Here is an 11,944-nt window from a genome sequence, read left to right as displayed (position 1 = left end):
AACGTATTCAACTGTTATTATGCTATGTACTTGCTGGGGGGGGGGGGGTATCTCCGCTTAATTCTCTTCACACACCATCTTGCGGATCTCCCAGAAGTAATCACCACTAAAACTACTCTGCTTGTTCAACCGGTACTGCTCTTTTGGCGCAAACCAATTGTGCGTCTTTCTTCTGATTTTGGCCTCCTCCTTCTCAAACCTGCTGAGATTTTTGGCCAGAAGCTGGAACTCTTCGCCGAGACTTTGATGGCCCATAGCAGAGCTACGACCACTAGAAGCAGTCAGGACAGTTCGTTGAGTGAAAGTGCTGACCCCTCTTCCTTGTGCATCAAATTGCAAATTGCCTCTGGTATACTGCGGTATGTCGTTGGGCTCAAGATCTGGTAAATCCTCGAATATCTTCTCATTCTCTCTGTCGTCGTCATCCATATTCACCCAGCGCAAGTTTTCCGCATCGTACTTCATGTTCCCTTGGATTTTCTCAGTCTTGGGCTGGAAATCCTGCTTCCTTATAAGACCGGGCTTTTTTGTTTGGTGCTCCTCATGCTCCTCGAAACGCATGAGATCATGATCATTGCCCTCCCAAAGTTTGTTTGTAGGATTGTAGGTCATTTTGTTATTCGAACTTACCGCAGGGACGTTGCTATCATGATTGAGAAACTTCACCAATCCAACTCCTCTTCTTTTAGTAGGTAGGTCCTTGGATATATGCTTATTCTTTTTGGGGCTCGTATTGAGTTTTTTCTGCTTCTCCGTGATTTCCATATACTTATCAAGAAGTTCCTTCTTCCGAAGTTCCATATCGTGGTTGATCTGATCGTCACTCTTGGGTTCTGAACGTCTTGATTGACTGTGGAAGGAGGGCATGCGATTAAGTCTTTTGATAATCTCGTTACTGTGATTGAATGCAGCTTGATCATTGCGAGCGAATGCTGCTAAGTCCATGGTAGACTTGTATTTCATTGGTTTTGATGGTTCCAAAGATTTAGGGAAATTGGGCATTGACATCTCTCGTGCGAGACGTTTCTTCTTTGAGTTGGAACGATGAAATTTCGAGATCTCGAGATCCAAAGGCTGATCCAAATCAAATCCATCTTCGAAGGCTTCGTTGTCATCACGCGTGTATTCGTAATTGACAGTGTGTTCATTCTCCAACGGATCCTGATTGATTTGATGGTTGGACATGGCGTAATTGAGGTCTTTCAACTTGAGTGTATTCACTGCTGATTCGCCATGCTTCAGCTGTTTGTAACGCTCATACATTTCTTCCTCTTCCTTCTCCGCCTGTCGCTGAAGCTGTTCCTTCCTCTTAGATAGTATCTGCCCCGCTTTGCTGAGATTCTCTTGATTAGATCTACCGCCGCTGCTATAGATTCCACTCTCTTCTTTACCAAAGATGTCGTCTATTTCCTCCTCGAAGTCGTCGTCGTCCAATTCGGATGTCATTGCTGTGTCGGTTCCCTCGCTATAATCGCTCAATGACCTTCTTCGAAGTGGGGAAGGATTTGAAGCTGTTCCCGGTGAGAATTTAGCCTTCGGTGTCACGAGTTGTATGTTTTGGCGGAGACTGTCACTAGGGTTGAAGAGATCATTCTCGTTGAACTCCTTGTCGAAGGACAAATGGTCTTCTTCCGACTCCACAAACTGCATCATGAAGCCAGGCGATAAGGAAGGCTTATGATTTAGCTGACGAGCTGGCTGTTTTTGAGGTGATAATCGTAGAGTGCCCATGTCTTCTTCGAGACCAAAGATGTCATCATTCTGGGAGGGTCTTAGTGTTGGGATTCCGTCGGCTTCGAAATCCAATTCCTCATCACTATGTTCTCGGAGGCTTGCCAATCTGGCCAGCTTCTGCCGAGATATCCGCTCACGACTCATATAGAGGCTTTTGTGATGTAATAGTACTTTCTTGAGTAGTACGTTCACCTCAGATCAAACATAAACATGTCATGCCTCTGTACACCATGCATGGAAAAGTAGTGCGGCGCTCCCAGACAAAAGCCAAAAGCTGAAAAACTTTTGGTTGGGCTGTTAGGGTGCCATTAATGAATTTTTCCCAAAATCCTGTCGATATGGGAATTCAATTAATGATTCAGGATGTGATGAATAGAGGATTTGATTTTTGACAACCGTATTGACGCACATTAACTAGAGGGTAACTATCCTGTGGTGATCGCGACAATGATCAGATAGACAACGGCGTACTTTATGACAGTCCATTTTTCTTTTGCGCTTTTGCGCTCTTGATAAGAAAGGAAGGTTGCAAAAAGTGTACTGTTCAAACCATGTTGTAATGTTGAGTGAATTTGTCAAACCAAGACGAAAGCGCAAATGGAGGCACAAGTGAAGATCACCGAGCCCAAAAAGACGTCGAACCCAAAGACTTAAAGGTTCATTATCTTTTTCAAGAACAACGGCTTGCTGGAAGGAGTTGACTCATTTTGTAATTTAGTAAGACATTACTGATGACCATCGATGGCGTTTGACTCTCTATTAAATCAGCGCAGTTAACAGTTTTCGCAACCACTCTTAAAATCTGACGATGTACAACAAATCATGGAAAGAGCCAGACCTGGTGAAAATCAAAATTAGCTGGATCCACACTAAACACGTAAATACGTCCTAAACGAGTTAGATGATGCGGGATGCTCTGGCATATTTCGTGCAGCTCACATCAAAGAGATTTCCTTTGACAAAGTCGAGTGGAATGTAGCGCAGAGGACCATGAATCGAGAACCCCGGACTTTACCCAAAATCAAGGGTGCCTAATATCTATTGTCTTCTAGGATCCGAAACGCCACTTTGCGCCGTGATAAAGAATACGGAACCGGAGTCAGCAACTAATTCGATAAAAGTTTGGGCACGAGTCAGCCCAACATCTTTTTTATAAATTGCGTGAATACGATTCACCTTGAATTATGCTTTGATTCTAAGGACTGCAAGGTGACTCCTTATTTCATTCCGAAAGTTCACAATGTGTCCAACATAAGGTGTGGTTTAATAATGCAAAGCGGTATGACAGCAAAGATTGCTTGCTCCGAATCCAATTGGCGCTTCCACTTTCCCTGAATGGAGATGAATAGACTCAACTGTGCTTCAACAACGTGTTTCAAAGCCACAAAGTATTATGCTTGAAAGCAGTAGGAGTCTACATTCCATTTGAAGAGTTTCCTTAATTTTCTACCGTTTACCATTATCGCTAGTACAAACGACCATGTTGACTGATTTCTGTAAGCTTATACTGCAAGTAATAAGTAGCATTTTCATGAAATATGAAACGATAGTCTGGAGAATTCCATCAAGATGTCATCGCTGTGAAATCGCGGCGAGTAAAAGAGAGTATAATAAGTCGTCAAGCCACTGAGATAGGCTCTGAGCAGTTAAAAGACACAATTACGGCTCTAAATAGTCAGGAGGTGGTCAAAAATAAAAAAATGATGCCTTCAGCCAGATTCGAACTGACGATCTCCTCATTACTAGTGAGGTGCCTTACCAACTTGGCCATAAAGGCGTGAAGTAGTAGCAAACTGGCGTAGAAAATTTAGATCGTTCAGTTTGAGCAGGTCACCGACCACATAGAATTACCAAAATTTATTGTATAGGTAGTTCCCGGCATGTTCTATGTGTATGGGGGCAAAAAAAGGCCAAAAAACGCGTTTCCACCGAGTTATGCTCGAAATAAGAATTTGGTGGTGCTCAGCGGCTATGCAACATATTGTAACTCGTACAATCGGAGTTGTCAGAATGCACAGGATATATCATAGTCTCATCTTGAAATTTGGATACGAAAATGTATCCGTTTAGGGCTAACCGCGGTATGTTCAGTGATGTACTAACTACTACATGCCGATGCGATCGCGCATTAGATTTTTCACTTGCAGAAGGGCGCATGGGAACGCCTGAATCTGGAATGGATGGATGTTCGGTCCGAAAATATTCCCAATTTTCAGCCCACTCAAATTCAAGAAGTCCTGCTTCTGAATGGTCGGAAAAAGAAAAAAGAAAGCCCGATGCGGGGCTCGAACCCGCAACCTTTTGATTGACCTTAGAAGATTAAGAGTCAAATGCTCTACCGATTGAGCTAACCAGGCTTCTTGTTTCGCAAAGAAATTCGGCCCTTATATATCGTGGCAAATCTTGTATTTTCCTAAATAGCAGTTTTGAGACTTTCGTTTGAATAATTGACTCGTGAGGATAAACCTGTCAAAATTTGAGCTCTTCATTAGAAAAATTGGGCAAGATACACCCAGATTACGTTTTAGGAGGGCAGTTTATTGCTCAAGGACAATCGTCAAGACCTCATCTGACATTATTTCAGTCAATAGTCCCCTTCCTGAAGATGGAGTACTTCAGGGATGTAAAAATTTGGGAATGGTGATGGTAGCACGGCTAGGGAGAAGGAGCTATTGCGACAGCAGTTACAGTGATACAATCCATCACCAAGAAGTCTTCCTCATTTAACGCTTTTCAAATTCGAACTGTCAATGAGATCCCTGAATCTCCTTCACAATCTTCCCAAGGTGTAACGGGCAATGAATCCGACTGTACCATCGAGAGATTGCTCACTTTAGAAGGAGTGAAGAACTGTCTTCCAGACTTTTTGAAGGGTAGGATGCTTGGAAATGAAGCTCATATTTTATGCTAAACCTTCAGTTTCATCCACACGAAAAGTCCAGCAAAGAAAAAAATAGTTCCTATTAAAGGAATTGTATTCAAATTGTTTTTCTGTTTTTTTTTTTTTTCGCTTTTCGTTCACAAGGCACCCCTCGAAAAAGAGCAGAAAAAACAAAACTTATTAAAAGTATCTGGAGAGAAAAGAATGAGTTTGGATCCATTCTTAGACTGATGAAAAGACTCGATGAATATGATTCCAGGATAAGGAATGTTAAGCATCCCTCCTGATATATTAGTTGATGAAGGCGATAGAGCAGGTCTTGAGTCGATTAACAAGGCAAGGGGTTTGGAAAGTTGGATATCTTAAGTTGGGATAGATGATTTTACTGTCGCTATTTCTATAAGCCCTAAGTCTTTGAATAAAGGATTCTCGAATCATAAGTTTTTAAAAAGCTTCATCTTGCAATGACTTTGGACAGCCTATAGATAGTATCAATGTTTTGGAGAAGACCATTGGTCACACAACTCAGATTTAGAGGCAGCACTATACATATGCATCTTTTTGTGTCCGCCGTTCTGAAATAAACCTGTTAACATTTATCATGCAATCAAAATGGGGCAAAGCCTTTAGACACTTCAGGTCACAAGCGAGCATAGAATACTTTCATATGCCAAAAAGAATTTCGATTGAGATGGATTTTTAAAACCAGTAGGTTTAATTCTCACTCATTCACTTCCTGGGATAAATTCATATTCATAGCAGGAAATGTAAGTAGTCGGGGGATCGATATCAGGGGATTCTAAATCATGCAAACAACTAAAAGCGGTATTTTACCCTCGAATGCCCGAATACCCGGATTGTAATAATACATTCAGAAGCACTAACATACACATGCAACTTCCATAAATGGCTCGGCTACACACATGTTCGATATAACCACATAAGAAGAAGTGTTTTGTGGTTCTGTTGGAATACCGTGATACATGGACCGGTTCTTTTTGCAAGCTTCCTAAAGCGTTGTCATGTGTTGCAGAGCAAAGGACCTACGGTGACACAAAAGAAAGATGATTTCATTCTCCACTATTTGGGATTTTCAATGAGCAAAGCCCCTAAACGCTACACTATCTCGTTGAATCTTGTAACTTGTCGACCAATTCAAGAGACCCTTGATGTGTATCTTCCAAGGATTGGAATGAGTTAATGCGTAGATGATCCCGGGAAAAATAGGCAACTCTCCGATCCAACCGTTCGTCCGAATTACCGCCTCGTCTCGTGTGGTTCTCAAAAATAGATGGAAAATATTTGGAAAAAAAATTATAGAAAGAAATTAGCCGAGTTGTATGCGTTGCATGTCCTCGTAGCGAGCCAAAGAACCACTATGATTCTCGGAAAGGTAATGGGCTGGACAAGCAGAAGCAGGGCGGCTAGAGCGACGTAGAAAAAAAAGGGCAAGCGACAAAAGAGCGCCCCAATTGCAACATAAATGTTCAAACAACGATCTAAGAAAAGAAATCTGCCAAGAGAGCAGCCAATCAATGCGGTCCTAACGGCACTCGCTACTGAGGTTGACCGTACGGCTTGTGCAAGGGCGGCATTTTTAACCGACGCAGTAGATCTACAGGTGGTTGGATTACATCAAGGAGAACGTCCCAATGGAGTACTAAGCGAAAGTAGCACAAAAGTATGAACGCCACACAAAAGGACCGTTACTGAAGGAGCATATTGTACGACGTGCTGGATGCGTCAACTAAAATAATTCACAGCAACGATGCGCTTACAGGGCCCGTAGGGGTCCCGAGGGCTGTGGGAGAAAGTAGACGATGGGCCAGTTTGGGAAATAGCCACCATTCTCGAGAATGGCAAGCGCGTAGACACGTTCGGACCGGTTGTTAAGTGAGGTCGGGCAAGGTGGGAATACGAGGCCAGCAGGCTATATGCCGACTGATAAGGATTCTAGAAAACACCGAGAGAGCAGGACCCTGGGGAACGAGAAACACTCACAAGGCAGGCGCAAAGCCACAAAAGCTGTCACCAATTTCGAGTCTTGTGCAAGTTGTTTTAGCGAGCAGCCTGGCAACGGCCCGAGGGTGAAGGACCAAGGCAGGCTGCGCCACGTAAGGGTTTGGGGGATTTAGAGGCCGATTTAGGCGGTGATGCTTGTACGAAAGAGGAAGGACGCCATGCGGTTGCGACAAAAAAAAAAAAGCACCCTGTCTCGAATCAGCGGCCATGGAAGAATTAGCGCGGGTCTGTGCAAACAGCACATCTCGCAGAACGCAGAACGCAGCAGCGGTAGAAATGGCAGAAGCAGGAGCAGCGCTGTCCTCGGTTGTCTGAGCTTCAATATAGGGCAGATTTCAGGAGGGGGCCCCACTGTCTCAGACGGAGAAAAAGAACCGCAAAGGTACTTTTGCAACCCTCCTCTCGATGCACTCTGCAATACAGCCAGCTTGGCAGGGAGCAAGCCGTTTCCGCATCTGAAAGTCGAGAAAAATCTGGAGTTGCTAGCCGAGCCTGATCGCCAAGTTGGTCGGGTGGCAAGCAGGTGTGCTGACGAGGGTGGGCCGGCAGAAAAGGGTTTATGGACCCTGGATAGGGTGCTGTTGTTGCAGCGAAAAATATTGTCCTGGCACGTGTGCTCGGACCCCGGCGAAAATCAGCTGCCCGCCGGGGGACCCCAGCGGTGGGTGTGGCGAAAAAATGGGAGTTATTTCAATAAATGGAAGGGTTGTTGAGCAGTCTGTGGTGCATTCCGAAGACCCCACTGGTGTTGGGGGCGCCGTTGATGTAGGTAAAAGACGGCGCTGATAATATCGGCAGTCGAAGCTTTCCCACAGCAGCTACTGCAGGCAGGCGCTTTTGACAGGTTGAACAAGGCTCCACAGAGGGGCCCCACCGGTAAAGGCGACCCCGTTGAGCCGTCCCCCACGTAAAAGCATGCAAAATCAGCAATAGCGTTTTGTGCTGCCACAACCCCAGCAAAACCCCTCAGTGTACAATTAGTCTTCCACTGTTCTGTGTACATTGCGCTTTCTTCATATGTCGATGCCAGGGAAACAGCCGCGGATGCCGTGCAGCCACGCGCACATCGTAAGCACAGCTTGATGAGCCCAAACAATCGAGCGATACCCTTGACTAAGAGTCAGGCCCGTGGCGCGGAATGTTTTTTTAAAAAAAAAATTGCGGTGATCGACAAGAGCCACAAAAGCTGTCATCTGCAGCCGCCTTGTTTCTAAAATTAATGTGTTTGCGGTGGTTTTTTTTTTGTCCTTTGTGAGCGCATTCTATTGACGTCCGCACCCAGCCAAGATGAGCGACGCAGGGCTACTTGTGTTGCTGTCAAGCGCATCTGCATTTACTAGCACTACTTCGGTTTTTCCGCAGTTTACGATTGTGCGTCTTTTTTACTTTTTTCTGTTCTTGTACGTCCTCCTCTGCTTTTTCTCCATCGGCCTCCATTGTGTTATATACTGGGCCTACTCTCCTCGAGGGTCCGGATCACCAAGAAGCTACGGGTCCCTTCTAACACCACTGTTGTTACATAGTGCCTGATTTTCCCTTTCGACTTCGTCGCCACCCTTCCAGAATCCATTCGAAGTGTCTTTCCCCGTGCTTCTACCCCAGCATCTCCCTGCTGCTGCAAACCGCCTGGACATGAACCTGAATTCCTCTATCATGGGGCTATCGACAGAAGACCATCTCCAGGACGACGTCCATTTTGACGACGACGAGGGTCTTCCCCAGAATATCCCTTCCTACCCACTGTCCGATATCCACTCCTTGGACTCCCAGAACTCCTCCATCCTCACCCAACACCACCCTTCTCTGTCGGATTTCTCCTCCTCCAGGGCCCCTTATAATGCCAAATATCCTCCTCAGCTCCAGAGAAGACTCCCCCGGGCGTTTCCCCTGGCAACGGTGCTGAACCATCCCGGTTCCACTCACGAGATCATGGGCCAGCATGACGATAATTTGCACTCCCCTTTGACCCATGAGCAACCCCATCCTAATCACGATCTGTCTACTGTCGGTCAGGATTACCCTCCGCAGCAGGTGCCGCTCCACGGTCTCTCAATGCCCGGTCTTCTGTCCAAACCGGCCCTGATACCCCATATCCAGGCGCCATTGCAATACCAGTTTGCCGGTCAGATGCCCCAGCCTTCCATGCAAAGCCAGCCCCAGCTAATAAACATCCCCCACATGCCCCAGCAGTACCCACAGATGCCACAATACACTCAGCATCTTGCTCAACTGCTTCCTCCCCAGCCTTCCCACCAGCATTCCCAGATTCTTTCTTCCAGCATGCCCATAACCAGTCAGCTGCCTCAGATGTCGGCTCAACACCACCAGCACTACCTGCCTCCGTTGCAAGGCATGCACGAGCCGCCGTACCTGAATTCGTCGTATGCTACCCAGAAGCGCCACAGTGAGGACGATATCAGCGACGGTACCAAGCAAAGAGTTGCACCCAGGAGAGCAGACTTGTTCCGTGTGGGACCGCCATTTTCTGAGGCAGTTGAGCACAGACCCATTTTCCGTGGTGACACCCATGAGAGACTCACTCCCCACATCGAGGCCCGTATAGATAGAGGGTTCGAGTTGGCTGGCTCGGGGAATTGGATTGGCTACAAGCGCAATTACTTCACCATGGTGGTTGCATTTGATCTTGGAATCGACTTTTCCACATTCACAAACACTACATTTTACACTTCTAGAAACCTGGCCGTGGGCACCGAGGATGTCCCAATTAATTATTTTGCGCTCAACATTGAGGCCAAATGCTCTGATTCAGAAGCTCAGGTCAGCCTTGTTCAGCACACCCCAAAGAGAGATAAGGGCCCACAGAACGCTCCTCCAATTTTCCCAGCCGTCCCCGGTCGTCTTCCAGATCATGAAACTGTCAAGGAATCATGTAACAAGAGAAATGACACCAAGCTCGAGCTGATGAACAAAATTTTCAACTTCGATAGAGACGATTTCTATTCTCACCAGCGTCACAACCAGAACACTAATAACTCCGTTCTCGGGACATACCCCCAAAACAAGATTGCCCGGGTTGCACGCTTTGAGAGAATCCAGTTCACCAAATCCATCCGTACCAAGGTCACTACAATGCAACACAAGTACTTCACTTTGCACGCAGAGCTTGTGGGTGTATTGGGCAGTGGCTCAAAGGAGCAGCATGTTGTGCTTGCTTCGGCCAATACTCCGGGTTTGCTTGTCAGAGGCAGGTCTCCCTCCAAGTACCATACAGAAAAAACATCTGGTTACCGAGGTCCTAGCGATTCTGAGAACTACAGTATGTAAATAGTTACTCCATCAATCTACGAAGTTACGCGAACGATCTTCAAACATTCTGTAATATCAATTAGCCGAAAGCTTATTAAGAACACAAAACTATAGGTCTTATTCAGTGATGAATTTCTCAATATCGATACTGATCTGCTTCTTGTGAGTGCTGCAAATTCCGTGAGATCCTTCCGGGTAGGCCCTATGGGTACCTTTGGGCAATAACTTCAACGCATGGAGACTGGCGGTGTCTGGAGGAACAATTTGATCATCCTCTCCATAGATCACCAACGTTGGAATGTCAACTTTCTTCAAATCCTCCCTCTGGTCAGTCTCGGAGAATGCTGCAACACAATCATGAAGTGCCTTGATTGAGGCCTGCATTCCCTGGTACCAGAATCCGTCAATCAAGCCTTGGGATACATCGGCGCCTTCACGATTGAAGCCGTAAAACGCCAACGGCAATTCTTTGAAAAACAGCGACCTGTCAGCCAAAACATTTTTCCTGATCTCGTCAAAGGTTTCCTTTGGAACACCCTCAGGATTGAAGTCGGTCTTGACCAAAAGAGGAGGTACAGCACCAATCAAAATAGCCTTCAGAGCCTTTTTGGTTCCATGACGAGCAAGGTACCTAGCCACTTCACCTCCACCAGTAGAATGGCCCACATGTACTACATTCTTCAAGTCCAAGTGATTGACTAGTTCAGCCAAATCATCGGCGTACTGGTCCATATTGTGACCATCCCATGGCTGCGAAGATCTACCATGGCCTCTTCTGTCGTGAGCAATAACCCTATAACCCTTCAGAGCCAAGTAATACATCTGATCTTCAAAAGCATCAGAAGACAACGGCCAGCCATGAGAGAAGACAATTGGGTCTCCGGTACCCCAGTCTTTGTAGAACAAGTCAGTTCCGTCTTTAAGTTTCAAATATGAGCTGCCCATAATGTGTTAGAAAACCACAATTGGAAAGAAGAGGAATTGAGGCGCTTTATGGCGAAGCCATAACAGCAAGCAAGTATAGAAGTAGACGAGAGTTAAAGGTAGACGGGGGATCTAATTCGGGGGCATCTTCCATTGTGTGCAGCGCGATTGCTTCACTATAGCCATAACAGTATGGAGTTCTCTTTTTCAGGGACCCTGAAATCGAGGATTAAGGTTTGACCCTGGAGAGTTGAAATCTGGGGAATTGCTAGCTTAAAAGCCACAAAACCAATATCCTCGGTACGAGCCGCTCAGGCTGATGTCACTTTTGAAGCAACGCGTTCGTAGTGGATTGCCGCCAGCTGGATGCAATGAGATTCTAGCCAATACCCTAGTAGTCCGACAAGCCTACCATGAACAGTTGCTAGCTAATCACACGGATCTCGGGTTTGATGGGTTATGAACTGGACTTGTAGCGCAAGTTGTCATGGCAAGACGCAAATGCGTTAACTAACCATCGAAAGCTCAAAAGAGCTAACCGACTCACTTCCTTTCGGGATCCCGACTACTAGAAATAGTTTCAGCCATACAGTATGAGCACACAAGGAAGGGGCCCCGAATTTTTAATAATCTGGGCCCGAGCGCCAATAGAAATCTGGATAACCAATTACCATTGACTCCGATTCTTCCTGCGGAAGAACCACTAGCCGAGCAGATTAACCCGTCGGCAGGCGTGTCTCGAGGTGCAAAGCTGTTTAGTAACTGATGTCAGGTTCCTTGCATGCTGAAACCTTATTAGATCAGCTCTGCTTCTGGTGTGCCGCCCGTAGCTGCAAAGCATCGCTCTTCTTTTTCTACCTTCTATCTGCAACGAAAACGGTATCAAGCGTGAAGGTTCGGTACGATGACCCTCCGGGGGCATATATGCATGGTTCCATATTGACTGGTGCAAGAGTTCTTACTGTACATGGCCTAGCCATGTTGCATTTTTGCCACCAACTGCACCTAGCGTGGTCCCATTCGACCGTTATTTCGACCCGGGATGGTGGTAACAGTTCTTCTAGGGGGTTTGACTGATTTCGGGTAAAGGCGGGTATTTCGATCTGGGCGGTGCTC

General features: G+C 46.1%; 3 protein-coding genes and 2 non-coding genes across 5 annotated transcripts; 1 reads left to right on the top strand and 4 right to left on the bottom strand.

The window, feature by feature from the left end:
* Positions 1-57: 57 nt before the first annotated feature.
* Positions 58-1,878, bottom strand: BFA1 (Bfa1p; the record flags this gene model as incomplete). Its single annotated transcript, XM_024856842.1, has 1 exon — positions 58-1,878. One exon carries the CDS (start codon positions 1,876-1,878, stop codon positions 58-60), a length of 1,821 nt encoding a protein of 606 aa, XP_024714722.1.
* Positions 1,879-3,435: 1,557 nt separating this feature from the next.
* Positions 3,436-3,511, bottom strand: C7M61_001433. The gene has a single exon. It is a non-coding gene; the product is annotated as a tRNA-Thr (tRNA).
* A 493-nt stretch (positions 3,512-4,004) lies between these two features.
* On the bottom strand, positions 4,005-4,091 carry C7M61_001432. Its single transcript has one exon. It is a non-coding gene; the product is annotated as a tRNA-Lys (tRNA).
* Positions 4,092-8,290: 4,199 nt separating this feature from the next.
* NDT80 (transcription factor) lies at positions 8,291-9,922 on the top strand (the record flags this gene model as incomplete). Its single annotated transcript, XM_024856841.1, has 1 exon — positions 8,291-9,922. The coding sequence occupies one exon, from the start codon at positions 8,291-8,293 to the stop codon at positions 9,920-9,922; it is 1,632 nt and encodes a 543-aa protein (XP_024714721.1).
* A 99-nt stretch (positions 9,923-10,021) lies between these two features.
* C7M61_001430 (alpha/beta fold hydrolase) lies at positions 10,022-10,849 on the bottom strand (the record flags this gene model as incomplete). The annotated part of the gene is made up of 1 exon (XM_024856840.1): positions 10,022-10,849. The coding sequence occupies one exon, from the start codon at positions 10,847-10,849 to the stop codon at positions 10,022-10,024; it is 828 nt and encodes a 275-aa protein (XP_024714720.1).
* Positions 10,850-11,944: the final 1,095 nt, after the last annotated feature.

This window comes from Candidozyma pseudohaemuli (genome assembly GCF_003013735.1).
Source record: "Candidozyma pseudohaemuli strain B12108 chromosome Unknown scaffold00002, whole genome shotgun sequence".
Taxonomy (NCBI): Eukaryota; Fungi; Ascomycota; class Pichiomycetes; order Serinales; family Metschnikowiaceae; genus Candidozyma; species Candidozyma pseudohaemuli.
This window is presented reverse-complemented; position numbering and strand designations above follow the sequence as displayed.